Source organism: Syngnathoides biaculeatus, chromosome 17 (genome assembly GCF_019802595.1).
Source record: "Syngnathoides biaculeatus isolate LvHL_M chromosome 17, ASM1980259v1, whole genome shotgun sequence".
NCBI classification, from domain to species: domain Eukaryota; kingdom Metazoa; phylum Chordata; class Actinopteri; order Syngnathiformes; family Syngnathidae; genus Syngnathoides; species Syngnathoides biaculeatus.
Window position 1 is genome coordinate 15,799,259 of NC_084656.1, and position 19,784 is coordinate 15,819,042.

The 19,784-nt window shown below is 39.5% G+C and overlaps 1 protein-coding gene across 1 annotated transcript in view; it reads right to left on the bottom strand.

Moving 5' to 3' along the window:
• Positions 1–19,784, bottom strand: part of tnksa (tankyrase, TRF1-interacting ankyrin-related ADP-ribose polymerase a) — a 70,337-nt gene that overhangs the window by 21,471 nt on the left and 29,082 nt on the right. The window contains exons 5-14 of the mRNA XM_061800639.1: positions 19,213–19,249; positions 15,463–15,538; positions 6,712–6,806; positions 5,193–5,259; positions 4,902–5,088; positions 2,952–3,073; positions 2,771–2,862; positions 2,298–2,376; positions 1,537–1,708; positions 243–322 (exon numbers count right to left, since the gene is read on the bottom strand). Of these exons, the coding sequence (XP_061656623.1) occupies positions 243–322; positions 1,537–1,708; positions 2,298–2,376; positions 2,771–2,862; positions 2,952–3,073; positions 4,902–5,088; positions 5,193–5,259; positions 6,712–6,806; positions 15,463–15,538; positions 19,213–19,249 (1,007 nt within the window). The remainder of the gene's footprint in view (positions 1–242; positions 323–1,536; positions 1,709–2,297; positions 2,377–2,770; positions 2,863–2,951; positions 3,074–4,901; positions 5,089–5,192; positions 5,260–6,711; positions 6,807–15,462; positions 15,539–19,212; positions 19,250–19,784) is intronic.

Genomic DNA, 19,784 nt, shown 5'->3' on the forward strand with positions numbered 1-19,784 from the left:
ATCTTCCTTAAATTTTATTCATTCATCATACAGCGCTAACCCCTACTGGCAGCGGTTTAGCAAATATAGAAAGATATAAATTGAAAATAAGGTGATGTTACAAATATTTTGTTTGAGTTGAACAGATTTGGGGATTTCACACATAATAATAGCCCTGGGCTTTTATAGACATAAATTTATGCTTACTAATTGAAATGAATTTGCAAGCGACACTATTTGAAACTAAACACAAACTGAGTAACCTTGACAGTGTCCAAGTCCCCCGCTTTTGCAGCTTCTAGAAGTCTGTAGTCCACATCTGAGTTTCTGACAGGGACATTTTCTACAAAGATGAATAAAAAAAGAATTATTTGCATACACTTAAAATGTCACGAAATCAACACGATATTTTCTTAGAAAGAATGCAAGTATGGAGAGTGTATCTATTTTGCTCTAGTCTATTGACATTGATTCTGAAAAGAAACCAAAAATAATACCCACACTTGATTCTCACAATCAAAATGTATCCCTCAGGGAATCCTGCACTTATTTACAAGTGTATATCATGTACAAAAAGAATTATACTTTACATAAATATAACTGTCTTTTGACTGACAATTAATCTATAGGAAAAATGTATAACTTCCCCATTATATTATATATAAGATATTCCCCGCCCCCCAAATACAGTGCTATAACAGACAACTGTCCTTCAAATAATCTCAAATTTAAATGAGATGTCCAAAACTACATTATATGCTTAATGTTTTCCTTTTTTTTTTTTCCTCCAAGGCAAACTATACCATTAAGTAGCAAGGGAAAAGCATTGTGTTAGAATATGCTCATATATAGCCAAACAGGAACATGTAGAGAAAATTTACATCCTGTATCTAAGATGCTTATCCTCACAAGCATTGAGGGAGTGCCAGCCAATCCCAGGGCACAGAGAAACAAGTAACCATTCCCACTCACAAACACCGCTTAGGAGAATTGAAAGTTCCCGATTAATAGATGTTTTTGGGATGTGCCTGGAGAAAACCCAGGCAGGCACGGGAAGAAAATGCGAACTCCACACAGGTGGGACCGGGGGCTTGAGCTCTGATTCTCAGAACTGCGAGGCAAATGCTCTAAGATAATAAAGTTGAAAAGAAATACACCGAACTGGAAATCAGATATGATGTGGCACAAACATTTTGAAGTGGAAGGAAAAAAGGAAAATGTGTGTCGTGCCACAGGCGGCGCATGAATATTGAACATTTGTTCGGCGTAGCAAAATCAATTAGAAAAGCTATGTTGGTTTGAATATGTTCATGGCATTTTCATACTTTATATTTCTACCACGAGTCCTACTTGATTAATTGCTGGCTTAGGACACGTACGTCCCTAGATATTCATATTTAAAACAATGAACCCTGCATATTTTTGTACTTATATGCAAAAACTGCAGTAGACCAATACGTAGAACTTATTATTTTTGTTTCATGACAATAATGACCTTCAAGTTTATCTCTTATTGAACTTTGGCATGGCAACAAAAACACAATCTCACCAGCATACCATTGAGTATCTGCTGAACGGCCTCATTTCCCATCTGAGCAGCGGTGAAGCCCTGCAGCGACACCAGTGAGGCGTCTGCCCCGTATCCTAGCAACAGCCGGCAGGTCTGCAAATGGCCTGCCAGCGCGGCACGGTGCAATGCCGTCTGACCCAGTGTGTCCAGAGCATTCACCTGCAAAAACCTCCGTGTTATGATTTGATTAATGAACATAGTTAAGACAGCCTAGCAAAAGAGTCAGCACAAAGGAAACAAAACTGACATTTGTTGGATATTTTGTTTTGCTACATTTACCAGCAATTGACATCAAATGCTCCTTCCAGAATTTACATTAATATATGTACACACACACAGAACATCAGCGTTTAAAGCAACTGGTACATTTAGGCATGAGGATTATCATAGGGAACAACATTCAATACCTCACAAAAGTAACCATACCTCTCATACATAAGCAACCATTTTATTATCTTACATCATTACACATTTTCAGCACGATCAAACTTGCATTTGTCTGAGATGCGTCTGTGTTTAGGTCGCACAACAGTATAGATTTCCTATCCACTGAAAATCATTCACCCCACAGCCATCATTTTCTAATGGGTGCATGCTGCAGACATGTAACTAAACACCAAAATAGAAACAATTCTCATACTCATTTTACATGTGTTGAGATTAGCAGAAGTCAGTCTTAGTGAAAGTAAAGTAAAGTAAAGTGAATAAAAGAGTAATGAAATAAACAGACCGATAAATAAAAATGTACCTTCGCGCCATGTTTCTGTAGCACCTCCATAATGTCATTATGAGCTCTTTCTGCTGCCACATGGAGAGGTGTCATGAAACTACAATAGGGGACAAGTAAGATTTCTTACAGTTGTCGTTGCAACAACCACATTCAAAATAACAATGAGATACATATCCTGCATTTCTTTTTACAAATTAGAACAGTTCCCAATTGCCTTGATAAAATATCATGGTCCAGGATCAGGAATTACACTACACCTAAGGTGCTTGAGGTTGTTTGAGCCCAAGGTCTTATTGCAAGTTTTTTTAGCGAGTGCTTTGCCTGTTGCTATTTTCCTCGTCCTACATCCTCTACACACACACAAACGGATAACAGTTGGAATGGTATCTAGTGAACACCAGAAACCTGGTTGCTTTTTAACATGGGACTATATATGTGTTTATTCCCAGCAACATCATCAAATAAATTGTTTGTAATTGTGCAGAACTCACTCTTTATTCTTTTCATTGACATTGGCCCCCTTTCTCAGTAACAATTCTGTCACTTGTTTCCTCTTGGGGTGTGGCGATGCTACTGCACAATGCTGAAAACACACACCAGCACTCAGAGACTTGAACATCCCTGCAGTGGTGTAAAGATCAGCCCGTGCAGTGTAATTGTTGCGTGTCTTACTAGCGCTGTCTCGTGTGTGTGAGGGTGTTTGAAGTTGATGATCTCCAGCGCCAGGCTCCTCTTGGCCTTGGCCATGTCAGCTTCCCGAGCGGCTTGAAGCAGTGAATGGCCCTTAAACTCATCTACACGTGCAGGCACATCCACACACACAGAAGTAAATGTCAACATGTCAGCATAAAAGAAAAAACTCTGAAGGTTTTCATCTTGTAACTCTGAGCAACTTTCAAGTTCATCTGAACTCTTTATTGCAATGTGGACTGCAGAGGGCTGCAAAATAGTGTAGCACTACATAATAGAACGTCAGAAAAAAATGAGTTCAAACAAAACCATAACACTATGTTTTTGGATTGCAATGATCCTGCAGGGTACCCATATTTCACAAACATAACTTCAAAGTTTTGTGCGAGAGCCAACAACAAGAGCGGAAACAAGTCATCATCCCCACGGGCCCGAAACATTACCAATATAAGAACTCCAACTGACATAAAATGGAGTAAAGCCCGGGTCAAACCATTCTAACCAATCAATAAAGTGAGGCGATGACAGGTTAAAGGCCTCTTTATACTGCCATGCTCACACAGCAGACAGCGCTGGCATTGCACCGCATGACCGAGGTATTGGGACGCCGAGCCCCTATGCGTCAATTGGCGCGCACATGCCAAAGGTTGTTGCTGCCTGTAGCTTGGGCCATTCTAGTCACATGCTGTGTTGGCCGTCTAGAAAGATTTTGCAGCATAGTTAAATGTATCATCGGGTCATCTAGGTTAATTTGTTCTAGCAGACACTGTTCAACGGTCGGTGTTGTTCTTGCTTTGTTCCTTGTTCTGGAAAGGGAAGTCAAAATGGCTAATGGAAATGGCCAATAATGCAGTGGTGTCTGAGCCAAAACATCCGTAGTGACACCTCAAAACTGGGCAGACTGGTTTCGCACGAGTATAAAAGGAAACTGCACACGGAATAGCTGCAGTGACGTAAGTGCAGTCACCATCTGCGTGAGCAAAGTGAAACCTTAATGCGTCAAAATAATTATTAGCTACAGCTCCTTGTTGCCAAGGAAACATTAATAACACAACAATAACATGAGATGGATGAGAATAAGATCATTAAGTGAATTACTTGATTGTAAAGATTTCTTTCAATTGTTTAAACTTGGTTCTCAGTAGATTGTGTCATGACAAGGGCAAGACTTGACTGGACTCAGCAGAGGCATCGTTTATTACATTTTTGTGCAATAAAATGAAATAAATCTAAATATTCTTCAAATTAAATAATCCATGTTGAAAAAAACATTTTTGAATATGTACTTCCATCTATAATTAAAAAAAATGTGAAAGAACAGCTGATTCATTAATTTCAAGTCGTACAAGGAAATTATGTCCAAATGAAAATAACTAGACATTCAGTCTGACTGTTGCAACTCGTACTGCATGCAAAAAAAAGACGTAGCACAGAAATGAACTTAAACTACAAGTCACATATAGATGCACAAGGACGGTAAAAATATTAGAAAATTTGTATTGTTCCAATTAGTCACCTGACCAATGTAAAAAAAAAAAACTTAATCTTAAACTATAATGCAAAAAAATGACTTAGCTGGAGACTTATTGAACATTCAATTAATACTTTTTATACTTTATATACCATAGTTTTAGTTATCCTTTTATATTGATATAATTTGTACCGTCTTTGGAGCACAGCGAGCCCTTATAAACCGTAACTTCAATCGTCTTTATGTGTTACGCACAATGAAGAATTGGCAATAAAAGCACCTTGATCTTGACCGCTTAAACTCATCCAGGACCACACAATACATTTTTAATGTGCCTTTGGCCTCACGTGTGCTCACCTATCGAATGGCTTGTATAAGTAAAACCTTCCCAAAAGTGCTGAGTAAATATTTGTAAGAGCAACAACGTTGGGCATTAAATGTAAATGAAGTTCCACACTCACATGAGAGCCTCTCCTTGAGCTCAGGAGTTGGCGCCATGTCCAAGGAGCTCTTGCTGTGGCAGTTGAGCAGGGTAGGGTCGGCACCATGGCTCAGCAGAAGGGAGCAAACCTCTATGCGGTTTTTGGATGCCGCCTCGTGCAGCGGGGTGAATTGCCACAAGTCCATAGCGTTCACACAGGCACCGTGCTGGCAGATGGGTGGAAGAATATGAGTTTTTCTAAATATACATTATATCTGGGGGGCTTCGTGTTCATCTACAGGATGGTTACTTTGACATGTGTTCATGTCACCTTTAGCAGCAGCTCTGTAACTTCATAGTGTCCATAGGAGCAAGCATTATGTAGTGGCACCAGACCACTGAAACACACAAAACAACTGCTTCAACAAAGTAACATATGGATGGTCATACACAATTCCAAAAGGCATTCTTTTATCATTTATAATATGTATTTGTATGACGACTATGATGAAGCTTGACAGGCTCATGTTTCATAACGCAGCAATTCTGCCACACATACTGTACATTGAAATTTGCAGATAACTACAATAACTATATTAATTTCAGTGAAAATCACCATGAGGGCAGAATGTGTAAATGACGCATGTACTTTTAGTATTTGTATACAATCAATCATTCAGGAAAATAAACAGACATCCAAACTTCAAAGGTATGAAACAGGTGGGGGAAGAGACAAGAAAGATTGTAGGCGGATGGGGGGCTGAGAGGATCCCTCGCCCCCTGCTCCTAGATGATTTTTAAAAATGTTAACATAAATTAAGCAATCTAAGAGACTCTGTACAATGAGGCAAAATAATTTTCTTGATGGAAAAACATTTCTTTCCACTGCTCAAATACATGTTGATGTCCACATTAAATCGCACAATACATTTAACATTAACATCCATGAACTAGTTAGATAATTGTTAGTGCGTTTCCTAATTAATAGCAGATGTACTAGCATATCAACTCCTGTGGCCAATCTTAGACGTGCTTAGCGGTTTGACTGATGTGTATGTATTAAATATAGCAATGGGCAAATCATTTCAGGAAAATTAGTTGAATAATTAAAGTAACGGGAAGGAATTAATTGCTTTTAGGCTCCATGACCTTTAATATAGGTAACCGAATGTATCGGTGTAATATCATCAGGTCCTAAAATTAACGTTGTCTGACCATTATCATTAAAAATCTGCAAGGTTCGTCCAAGTCCCACTGAGTCTTATACTTGTGCTAACACAACACACGATGTGTCATGTCTAGTCTACCAATATTACAGAACAGCAAGGTTGACCGAGAAGTTATTCATTTTTCCGAGCTTACCTACCATCTGCATGGCTGTGACACTGATATTTTAAAAGGTAACATTTTTAGATATTGTTGCTGAAAATATTTTTGGCCCACGGTGGCTCAAAATAGAAACTTGGGAGGACTTACAGTGATGAATTATCCCTATAGAGTCCCCTCTAAAAGTATTGGAACTGCAAGGTCAATTCCTTTGTTTTTGTTGCGTACTGAAGAAACTTTCAGATCAAGAGATGAATATGACACAAAAGTTCAGAACACCTGCTTTTATTTAATGGTATTCACATCTAAATGTGTTTAACATCTTCGGTCATAGGAACTTTTGTTCAAACACAGACTTGACCTTGCCGTTCCCATAGTTTTGGAGGGGCCTCAATGGCGTAGATCCTCTTCATTCAGCATTACCAATTGCAAGAGAGACAAGTTTGACAGTTTTGAGTTTCTTTAATTTGAATGTAGTTCATTCCACAGCTTTGTTGGCCTCATATACACAGTACTGGACGTACCCCTTGTCCTTGGCGTGAACGTCTGCTCCATGCTGTAGTAACAGCTGAACTATCCTCACCCTGTTGTAGCCTGCTGCCAGGTGGAGAGGAGTCGACTGGAGAGGCACAAAGAGAGGGCAAGGTCACTAGGAGGAGGGGTTTAGAAACATACAAGGATATTTTGTAAATAACTTGGTAATGTTCACAAGGATTTGTGCATTGGCACACAACAGCAAAGACTCCTGATTTTTGGACTATCAGTCAGGTTTTTTTCATGTCAAAATCCTGCAGCCAGTAAGTTATTATTCCATGCCTGAACCAGACTGCAGCAATAAAGAGTAGACTTCCGTCATTAAAGTGATGTAAAGCTGCAGTAATAAATGCTTTAAGAGGCCATGGAAATGAGACACTTCAACTGGCTGTGCATTTTGTAACTAAAAGTCATTCTTCCCTTATACAGGACACTACTGGAAATTATGGGGGAAAAAAACAAGACCCAGGATTCAATCAAAGTAAAAAGTCATGAAAATAGTCATATAAAACAAATTTTACAGGTACCCAAAGACTAAAAAGTGATTATAAACTGCTTCAATTATTAAATTGATAATCCTGCTATTCTGTAAAATTCCACACTGCAATGTTCCAGGTATCTGAGATTATTGTTCTATGGTGGCTCTTTAAGTCAAACACCCATAAAGTTGTACAATTCAGATTCTGATCAACATGTCTGTCTCTACGGTCCAATGCACAATGTCAGCATTCTCATTTCAGCAAGGATTAAAAATCTGTTTTATTTGTTCCTTGCCTTTTGTGGACATTTTTTTTTTTTTTGCAAGAGTTTCGGACCATCGACAACAAGTGTTATACAACATGTGAAAGGAGAACAATAAACATGGTAAAGTTGGTTAACCATTATACTACTAAATTAGTTATTATTATGTCACTACTGCAGTGGTTCCCCAATTTTACAGCGTCCAACTTTTGGAGATGAAATTATTTTCAGCCCCCCCCCCCCCCCCCCCACACACACACACACACACACAGTTTCTCTGTAAATACGCATGTCTTGCAATAATCAATAATCACTGCAGTGGTCACTTTTACAGTTTTGAAAAATTACACTGGCGAGTTTATCAAGCCACCAAGAATGAACAAAAATCTAACCTTTTTTTTAGCTAAAATTGAATGCTGACTTTAATTTTGGAAAATGATTCCCAAGACTTTGGTGAGAATACTTTTTGGACTTTTTTTATGATGTGTGTCTCATTATATCTGGCATAAATGTAGCACGGCATTTAAGAAAAAGAACACCACACCAAGAGTCAAATATGGCGGTGGGAGTGTGATGATCTTGGGTTGACTCTCACGTTCAGGAACTGGACAACTTGCTGTGAATGATGAAAGCATGAATTCTGCTCTTTAACAGAAAAGCCTGAAGGAGAATGCACAGCCATTAGTACACCTGAAGATGAAGCACCTTTGGATTATGCAGCAGGATAATGATCCAAAACACACCGGCAAGTCAACTTCTGAATGGCTTAAAAAAAAAAAAAATTAAAAAAAAAAAAGAAGTTTTGCGAGAGGCCCAGTCAAAGTCCAGACTTGAATCCAATTGAAATTCAGTGGCATGACCTTAAACAGGACGTTTTCTGAGTGAAAGCCCTCCATTTTCGCTGAAGTCAAACAATTCCGCAAGCAAGAGTTGACCAAAATATCTCCATAGAGGTGTGACTCATTGCCATTAATAGAAAACGCTTGATTTCAGTTGTTGCTTCTATGGATGGCCCGACCAGTTATTAAGTTTAGCGGCCCATTACTTTTTCACACAGGGACAGATAACTTTGAATAGCTTTTTTCCCCTTAATAAATGAAATCCATGCAGCCATCCATTTTATGTACAGGTTATTCTCACTGGGGTGTTGGGGGTTTGCTGGACCCTATACCGGCTATCTTCGGGAGAGTGGAGGGGTACACCCTGAACTGGTTGCGAGCAAATCAAAGGGCACATGTAAAAAAAAAAAAAAGAAAAAATTACTCACTCACATATACACCTATGCATTTTAAGTTCACTTGAGTGATAAGTCTGACATTTATACCGTATACGATATTTATAAATATGAACCCGGATGACCACAATAAAGCCAAGTGCTCTGAAAAATGGATGATGCTCAGGAGCCAGTCACCCGACAAGTTGCAGCATTATTAAGTATTGGTACTTGGTATTCGCAAGTACTCAAAATTTAAGTACTTGTACTCGCACCTGGTCTGTGCAAAAAGAGGTATCCGTACATCTTTATTTAAATTAACCAGACAATAACAACACTTGATGCGAACTTGGCCATTTTTTGTTGGAACATGGTCCAGGTAAGCATTTTATATTTTGGTGACTTCTTGAAACATGCATCGTGTTTAGTGACTGCACGCTGTAAGGCGAAGTTGGGTTAAGGCCCTTTTGTACAAGCTCTGACAGCAGCATTTGGAAGAAGCAGGGCACGTTAGTCATCATCCTCATTGTAAATGCAGTGTCATTGCGTGAGCTTGTGCATTCGCCTTCCTGCCATGTCCTTGTTGTAAACTAAGCATGTACAAATGCATGTAAAGATTTAATGAGATTCTGAGATACTACCGGTACATATTTTTGTGTTAGATACTAGCAACACACACGTACTCTTGGATCATGGCCATGTCAGAATGAATAGTATAAGCTTGTCATACGAGTGGGACACAGTATGTATGTGTATTGAAATGAAGAAAAGCTGCCTTGGGTGGACCATCCAATATTATACATTTCTTCATAGCAACAGCCTCTTACTTGTGTTCATAGTGATTATTTAATAAAGGAAAATGTCAAATTGAAAGGCAACATTAGGCCGCCCCAAAAAAAGTTGTGGTTCCGATTTCGTACATTTCATGACTAGGGTCGGTATTTTTCTTTTTTAATATTTCTAGTCCGTCTCCAGGACATGGAGTTCTCGTTAATTCACGTTCTCTCATGCATAACGAGATCAAAATTCATGATGCCGTCTCGCATTGCGAAACACCGGAATATTAGCAGAGATGATAAATAAACTTGATTTTGTCGCACGGATGCAGGCATTACGAATTTTTATTGCCAGGCAGAGGTCATATAAGGGAAGGCAGTCCAACCGTGCGGCGGTACAAAAATCACAAGGCAAAAGGCTTGGTCAAAAATACATGAAACAATGTCAAAAATCGGACATGGCAAAACATGAAAATGTGACTTGACTTGATATGGCTCAGTAACGCTAACATGGGATGAAGCAGTTATGCTAGCTGACGCTCGTGAATGCACATACACAGAACGATCTGGCAATAACGACCTGGCAACCAATAGTAATCAAGGTGCAGCACTGTGCACGAGGAAGTGCCACACCGCAAAGCCGCCGCTCGGTGCAGATGCTATCAAACACCCAACTAAAGTCTCTGCTTCCGTAGCAGCTCCCGCTGTGGTTATTATGTGGTGTACAAATGTTTGGGTCAGTGGGAATTTTTAGGGTTGGTCGAGAAATCGGAACCACAAGCTTTTTTTTTTTTTTTTTTGATGACCGTGTGTGTGTTTAGTTTATATAAGCACAGTATCCTTGCCACCACAACAATGCAGATGGCAAGATTAAGGTCAGCTCAAGCTGTTAACAATTCTTTTGCATGATGAGACCACATAATGTGTGCTCATCCTGCAAAAACATATGTAACACAACATCCTGAGAGGGATTTTTAGAACAAGTGGATAGGAAATAAAATACACGAGGAAAATCTGGATGACAGATGATACGGGAGAACAAGCCTGGATATAAATTACTTTTGAACGGATATTTGAATAATTACAGATGACATTTTCTTGCTGGTGCTTATGTTATGTTGTGTGGGGGGAGAAAGGCTACATTGTCTATGGGGAATGAAATGTCTGAGCTACAGTAAACTGCTAAGATTCAACTACCCTAAATGCCATACTGCCACTCTACAATGTCCTGGTGGCTACATTTTAAATACACACATCGTGAGACTGCAAGTGAACAAAGGTAATACTGCAACTTTGTTGTTTTTAATCATCTAAAAGCTTTTGTGCAAGCACACACAGTGATGAAATAAAGGCAGCAGGAGAACGATGTGAACGGTAAGCTTCAGCCAAATTGAAAAGACTAATTTCTCATTCTGCCTTTATGCGCAAAATTAGCCATTTGCTGTCTCTCGACAGAAACGTGCATGCAGCCATTGTGACGATTCACACAAGCAAAGAAGTGCAACAATTCCAAGAGCGCAACTGAAAATGGCAGCTACCGAAAATATAAATGACAAACTATTGCACTGTTACTACGTGCTTTGTAGTGCCACTGCATTGTTCTTACTCTCCCTCGTCATTCGCTCTGTTAAATATTCATGTCAAGATGTTCCCATGACAACAATGACTGCTAGCTGTCAGTGGTTGTCAGAACAATGCAACAAGATGTATCTTGGAAGGTAAACAATGACTGGGACAATATTGTTTTTGTGTTTAACTGTGTGCATAATACCTCACGTGTGATGACATTAACCTATCCAAAGTAAAAGAAAAAATCATTAGACTGCACATCGTCTTGAATAAAAATACTAAAATTTCCCAGGCAATAAAGATGATCAAACTTAAATTTCTGATTGGTGGTCTCTGGAAGATATTCTAATCTCTCATAATAAACATTTAAACGTCTTCAATCACCCCGTTTTCTCTTTCTTTGTCTACCTGACTGTCAATCATCTGCCATAAAGACACTTTTCGCTAAAGCAAGATCTCTATTTTCCAAGAGATTTGATTTTTAAGATGGGATGTATTTGATGATGACTAAATACAATCTGCAAAGAGTCTACCAGTGTCATTTTTCAAAAGGAATATAACTATTGTACAAAACAAATATTAATGAAATTGCGTGTGTGTGCACCCCAATGACTATTCAGTCAAAAGGGTTATTTCCAGAAGAAGCAATGGGTGTATGTATGCATATGGGTGAATTCAAGAGCGGCAACTTCACAACACTCTCTACTCAGCTGTGTTAATAATATCCTCACTTATAGGCCCTCAATCACATGAGTGCCCACAGTCACATATTCACACACGTACACAATATTGATGGTCCAATAGCTCAATGCAGCTATAACTTTTCCAGCAATGAGAGAAATACGATTGCATCAATAGGACAAAGAGTCTTTCAACAAGAGCTTCCAGTGAAAATCTTTGGTTCATTAATGCTGCTTATTTGTCTGTTTTCTACATTATGGAGATGCTTGTGTTTGAAGGAATGTGATGAGACTTGGAGCTGGAATTTGAAACCAGAACAAATTCAATTATAACGGCTAAAAACGTCAATGTGAAATCAGGCTGGAAATTATGTGTGTAATCTTACTGTATTTTGCTATATGCAATATAAATGTGTAATTTTAATCAATCTTCACAGTTTTAATCCAAGTTAGGTCTTTATTTCTCTTGCAATTGAGACTTAAGATCCAAATCATAGTCATTCCATTTTCTGTTTTTCAGATGACAGATATTTAAGACATAACTGTTGCTCTGTTTATCTGGGGAAATGCCCCAAATGACACACCAGTCAACATAAACACAAGCGACCTCAAAACAGTGGACAAAATTCCTCTGCACCGAAGACGAGGATCCACTGCTCAATTTGTTATCTAACTTTTTAATTCTGGCAAATCAAATTTACAGTATATGTAAAAATATATCTATGAACGTGTGTATCTGCTGCATGTACGTACCAACTGCTAATAAAGTGTGGAATGACAAGTGTCTTTTTTTTTTCAACACTGTATCCATAGACATTAAGGAGGATTTTGTCCATTAATTCATGTTAGCAGTGGAAAGTAATCCCCATCAAGACATTAATTTCATCCACAAGACCATAACAAGGATAAAATTGCACTGGCGTGAAAATATATTCCATCTACCGTGCCTGGCTGCTTTTAGTCAGAGTAATTTAAAGAGCAATGGAAACAACGCCACGAGGTCACTTTAGAACAAGCTTGGACTGGATAGATATGTTGAATATCCTTCAGTAGTCTATTTCAGCATCATTAAGTTTCACCTTACCTCATGGTCCCATTTGTTTGTGTTTTGCATTTTTGAGAGAATTTTATGGCTCTAATGCCTTCACTTCCCAAAGGATGATGGCCAGAGATCCTCTCACACAAATAAGGGTACGACAGTGATGTCACGCAAGTGGGTTGCTAAAGATCATTCTGCTGAGCTCTAAAGTACCTGTAATTATAGGAGACAACTCATTGGGGCTGTTCACATTAGCAGTCCTTAGTTCATTTTCATCTAACTCTTGCTTGTTTTCCCTCTTGGTGCGGTTTGTCTGGTCAGATGTGAAGTTGTGAACACATAAATGAAACAAATTACCTGGTTGTCTCAGCCCTGTGAAATACAAACTCTAGTGTGGTTCAGCTGTAGTGAGAAAGCTCCACCTTATATCCACTCTAACTGCAAAACAGATGCATGTTATAACTACTACCTCTTGAAAACTGAACTCACTGTAACAGGCAGTGGAGAAAGAGATTACTAAGGATTGAGAAAAATCGACTGCTTCGAGGATTAAGAACTCTGTCAATTGTGTTAATTGAAGACGCTAAAATGGCCATAGGTCTGAATGTGAGTGCGAATGGTTATCTGTTTCTATGTGCCTTGCGATTGGCTAACGACCTGTTCAGGGTGTAAGCCGCCTCTCGCCCAAAGAGTGAGGAATTCGTTGCTGAATAAGCATGCCTTGAAGCAATTAAGGGCAAATGAAGTGCACTACTTTCGTGAAACCAGCAAAGGCACTACTGATTCAGTCTGAACTATCTTATACTCTGCTGAAAAACACATCACCACTCAAGAGAAGTTGAACTATATCAATGCAGAACTTCTCTGTCACATTATTATTCTGTACAATACAACACTGAGATTAAAACAGGAGTTCATGATATTCCGAGAAATCTATCTGACTGTCCCGCTATCTGTCTCTGTCTCAGTGGCCCTGTATCTGTCTGTCTACCTCCTCACCTACCTAGATACCAATCTACCTTGTGAAGAGAGTATTCTCATATGTTGTACCCACACTGTTTGTTTTGCCACTTGAAAAGAAAGCAAACTGATGGGGACTAAGTTTGCAACCCCTAATCAGCAAAAGACCACAGAAAAGCAGTAACAGGTGTAAAAGCATCCTTTGGTTAATGTAATTCTTGTCTTCCTACTACAAAGTCAAGGTCAGAGAAAGTGGCTGTCAAGTCTCTAAACTCCACTGGTGAACAGTTTTAATGAAACATTACTGTTGACAGGGTTCAGAAGAGTATGCAAGATCAAAAGAAGGTACTCAAGCTTGTTTGTCATTGGCTGGGAGTTTCAAGATGGGAAGACGAAGAAGAAAATCAAACCTCAGTTCCATGTGGTTGGAAATGGCTGAAGATTTTTGAAGGAATATTTTTGGATCTATAATTATTTCCTCGATTTAGTGTTTAATTATCCCCTCATTTCAGGTATGCTTGGGTGTGTTCCACCCTTATGATTATCTGACCCTGCCCGTATGTGACCCGCCTCACCTCAATCATCCTCACCAGTTTCAGAGTATTTAGTCTGTGTACTTCCTTATTCCTGTGTGAGATTGTCTAAACCTGATGGTAACACTTTCAGTACGAACTGAAACTTCAAGCACATTACTGTCTTGTGCATTAGATTTTTGGGATAGATAAAAGGATTTGGCTTTTGTGGTTCTGACCTAGTAATGAGTGCGTGTTGTTTCTTTTTCCTTATCAACTGAAAATGAACTCCTGAGAACCATTAAATTGGTTTCTATTTACAGTAAGTGTTTAAAAATGTTGGTGGTGTTTGAACCATTCATTTAGGCAAGAAATACTTGTTGCCAGCCTTCACTGCTACTCTTAAAATGAATTCATGAAGCAAATTATCCCGGACTCGCTTATTTTTTGTGTTTAGGCTATATAAGAGAAAGGGTTATGTTAGATTGTTCACATACTCTGATACTACACCTTAAAATACCTCAATACTGTCAAAACGTGGGGATTTGGTATTATTTCCAACAAACAATAATCACACCTTGGATGTAAATCTAACACACTGCCAGTGCACACACCTAACATTTAAGTTAAGGGGGCAGGAAGGCAGGATGGGAGTGGGATTCTGGAAAGTGTTTGGGAGAGAATGGGATTCATCTCGGTGGGAGTGGGAGGAGGCAGGACTATTTTTTTTTTTTAAACACTCGAGATTGGGGTGGAGAGGGATTGATCTCAGTGGATCTGAGAGTGAGTGGATTTTTTTTAAAGATTCAAAAGTTTGAGGCAGCGGGATTAATCACTGTGGGAGAGGGGCGAGCAGGATTTTTTTTTTTTTTAACTCGCTCAGGATTGGGAGGAAGTTTGATCACTTTCTGTGGGAGTAAGGAGGGAGTGGGAGTCAAGACTAAATTGTCCATAGGTGTGAATGTTATGCTGGTGACACAGTCCACAACGTCTCCTGCCTTTTGGCTAAAGTCATCTGATCTCCAGCTCCAGCTCACATTCATTCAACGGGAGAGTGATAGAAAATTAGTTGTCTGATGATGCCTGGCTACTAAAAAGCCTGCCAAAGTTGACTGATGATTGAAATATTGGTACACCCAAGGCCTGCACCAATAAGCATAGTCCATCAGGTAGATCTCCGAGTCATCCTAATGACTTTTCTTGTGATGCTTCACTGTGTTTTCGTTGTGCGTGGCAAAGATTTGTTCTTACCTTGCGGCCGTCACTCGCGTGGCAGTTGACGTTAAGTGGTGTAAGCAGAGCCATTAGCTTCTCCTCGTTCCCACTCCTGTGAATGTACATGAGCACATATTAGGAAGCATCTGCCACAATAGAGGATTAGTGCTGTACCCCAGCAGGAGAGGAGGGATGGGTAGGAGGGGTGGAAACAATGAGATAAGAAGCCTGAAGGAATGAAGGGATGAATTTTCATTTGCAGACTGACATGCTTTGTGTGCGTGTGTATTTTAGTGTGAAACTGACTGCAAAAAAAGCCTGCTCCACAAGACAAGCCTAGAAGAATTGAAGATGTATGTTCTTGTTTTTGATGGGTCTCCTGGTTTGTGGGTTTACTGCCCTGGCATTGGATAACCAGTGAGAAGAGTTGCCATGGCAGCGACCAACTGAACCAGGATTTCTTGGACAGCTGTGAAAGACGACGCTGTCAGAAGGAAAGAAAATGACTTTTGCATCACTCTTTTAACCTTATCATTTTTGTCCTTACCCTTCAACCTTGTCTTTGTTGTTATTATCTCAAAACCAAGTTTCACTCCTCGTGCTTTCCTCCACCATTCCACGCAGCATTATCTGATGTAATTTTCAATCCCTCTCCTCTTATTCACCGCAAACGAAAGCTATTATTCTAGCCTCTTCCTTCTTTTGCCAAATTACAACATTTTAACACCCCCACAACATGAGCAGTTATAATTATCAGGAACATCTGATTCAACATTTATTCTAGATTTATCATATACTGGGCATCCTGTTTTATTTAACCACACATTACATGATCACATTATCAATGTTAAAATCTTTTTGATCTGGATTTTAATATGAGATTTGATGGATGTTGTGAGGGAAGACATGTGTCTGTTCGAGAGGAAGATGCACGAGATAGACTTAAACGGAAAAAGATGACACGCTGTGGCGACCCCTAATGGGACAAGCCGAAAGAGAAAGAAAAAGAAGAATGATATGGCATTGTAAAGTTACACTTATCAGTGTTCCTATCATGTAAATCTACATTTAGTTTACATTTTAAGTGTTGAAGCTATTATGTAGTCTTGTATGCTAATACATTCCAGAGGAACTGATACAAAACAGCCTGACCTGACTGTGTGAGCTGATTAAACTGAATTATGTTATGAGTTGCCATATATACTTCCAAGCTTTGGTGCAGTGATGGTACATGCCCACCTCAATCCTCAAAAAAGGCGGAGAAACAATGTTATACCATAAGGCATGTGTGGGAGTCAACGCTCCCAAAACTATTAAAGTTAAAAACAAACAAACAAACAAACAAAAAAGGTTCCTCTGGAAAACTCAAAAAAATTTAGGGAGGCCAGTTAGGGGCTCAGCTGTTGGAATGACACCCTGAAACAACCTGTTAACACCATAATACAGTGGTCATTCACCCACACTGGGATGCAGATGTACAAAACGAACAACCGCAAACATGTAAGCATGTACATGCGTACACATACTTAAAGCCGGCATTCATAAAAATCAACAACAGTAACGTGAAAATGGAAGCCTTAATTAAATATAAATGGATTTCCTATCAAAGGGTTAAAAAAAAAAAAAATTATACATTGCAGTATCAAGAGAAACATTTTGACAGCTTCACTTCTTCTGGATATACTGATGAAAAGACATTTCTTTTTGTAGCACAACAGAAATACTGACGAAAACGAATGAAACCGCTCTTGACAAACGTGAGATACCCTTTACGTAATATTTTGTAAAACAAACCTTTGATTTAATAACAGCAATCTAACACCTTGAACTGTTTTGGGTTTAAAATGTTCCCTTTCAAGACTGCACGTTTCAGATCCTTCCAAAGATCGAAAGCATTTAGATTAGGGTTCATTGAAGTACCATTCACAATAATTTGATGTTTTAATGAGCCATTCTTGTGTTTTGGGTCATTATCTACTAGACAGAACATTTAATTCCAGAATGGCTTAAACCCTGCACCGATTCAAGACAACCTGTGTTGAATGTATGAAAGCACCCCAACAAAAAAAACAAGCGTGCTCCATGTTTCATATTAAAGGCAGTCTTTTCTTTGCACTATTCCTTTTCTCAGAACCTATGAAGCTCGCCAATATGCATTTTGGTAAATTACAGTTATTATAATTTTAAGTTTTTTTCCCATCTCCATAGTGGGTTTTCTTTCTTAATGGAAGGCTACTCACAGTTTGGACTGTGTTTGCAACAACATGCCGCAAAAATCAAACATTTGTTGTTCAATATTTTAGTTTTTCTTTACTTTTATAAACTGATGCGGGGCTACACTTCTTTCCTAAAATAACACTTTCCCTTTCCAATTAATGTGAAAACTGGAAACCTGCCAAGGGGCAATTCCCCTTTACTTTTATCTATGGTGTGAGACGACCAATGGTAGCGGCACACAAATATGTAAATTTATCCATCCATCCATTTTCTATACCGCTTATCCTGTCACTAGGGTCACGGGTGTGCTGGAGCCTATCCCAACTATTTTTGGGGCAAGAGGTAAGGTACACACTGAACTGGTTGCCAGCCAATAACAGGGTACATATAATAAACAAACAAACATTCGGACTCACATTCACACCTAATGACAATTCAGATTTTTCAATCAACCTACCATGCCAGTAATTGGGATGTGGTAGGAAATAAGAGTACCCAGTGAAAACCCATGCAGCCATGGAGAGAACATGCAAACTCCACACAGGTGAGGCTGGGATTTGAATCCTGGTTTTCAGAACTGTAAGGCAGATGTGCTAACCAGTCGCCCGCCATGCTGCCAAATAGGTAAAGCAAAAAAATAAAATTATAATTTGTTCTTCCTGATATTTAATTGTTTATGACTAAATGTGATGTAAGCATCTGAAACTATAGCTTGTATAGAAGTTCACGCAAAAAAAAAATTGTGCAAATATCCCTCCATCCATTTTCCAAGTGGCTTATCCACACAAGGATGAAAAGAATCTTTGGGATGAAAATCCAATGCTATATTTTAGTATAGGTTTTGTCACATCAACGGTATTATGAATATGAAAAGTTTTATGTGATTGTAAAGATTTGTGCCTGTTCCTGATAAAGACCTAACATGCACAGTAATTACCTCTTTTTGCTGGTTTGTTCCATCATCAACCACTCAACTGCCTTTAAAAAAATATTGATTATTAACGCTAAATATATATCGAAGGTCTCCAAAGTGAACAAAGGTTTTTGGTCCAGGCTGTTGGATTCACGTTGGTGTGGTAACACAAGTTGTTAAGACTATTTTTGTCTCATTACGATTATAGTCTTTTCACACAATTGTATTTTTTTCTTTTCTTTTCTGTGTGGGTCTAAATATCCTACGTATGACAGAAGACATGCCATTTGATGGTGTTAAAACAAGCGCTCAAATCAGAGTAAGGTAATAAATGAAGAGAATGGAACAGTGTAGCAATGGAAGGGACACAGGGAAAAATGTGAAGAAATGCAATACGATAGAGAAAAGTGGAAGCCATAAAAAGAAGCTAACGATGGAGGAGAAAAGGGAGGATACAAGATGGGGGACAAACAACAGAACCGTGGGGAAGAAAGTATGAGTCGGATGAAGGGATGTGAGGGTGGGCGGCAAAGACTCAAAGAGAGGAGAGGAGACCATGCATGGATGCCATAAAGTTGGTGGAAGCAGAAGGAGGTGGAGGGGAAGAAGAGGAGGTGGAGGAGGAGGAATGAAAACAAAAGATCTTTGGTACTCACCTCGCTGCCTCCAGCAGCTCATCCTTCTTGTATTCACCTAGATGATTACAGAAGATCATGGTGTCATGAACTGGTTCCCAACACACAAATCTGTGTGATCATGCTAGGAACATGCACACAAAGATACACACACGGACACACGTAAATAGGAAGGATCTATCTATCTCCTGAAAGAAGCTGCTCTTGCTCTCTGCTACTTCCACATTCCCGCTTAGTGCGCACCCCTCTGGCTCCGGTTGCCGTGACGATGTGTTGCCGGCAGGGACCACAGCGTGTTCATTGTTTCGGCGAGGAGAACCCGACTGACACACACTCTGCCTCTATCCGTCTGTGCGTCCATCCATCCCTCGTGTCCCCTTTGGTCGTTGGTATCGCTAACCGTCTTCCAAAGCTCCCCATCATCCCCCTCGCACGCGTCGTCTCCCTGCTTTTTGTCTCAACCCCCCCGTGGGCTCCGTAGGCGCCGTTACCGTCAGGAAACACAACAGAGATAAACAAACCCCTCCCCCTACCTCCCTTACCCTCTCTCCAGCTCGCGCTCCCTCGCAGCCATGCACCCCCCCACCCTCCGT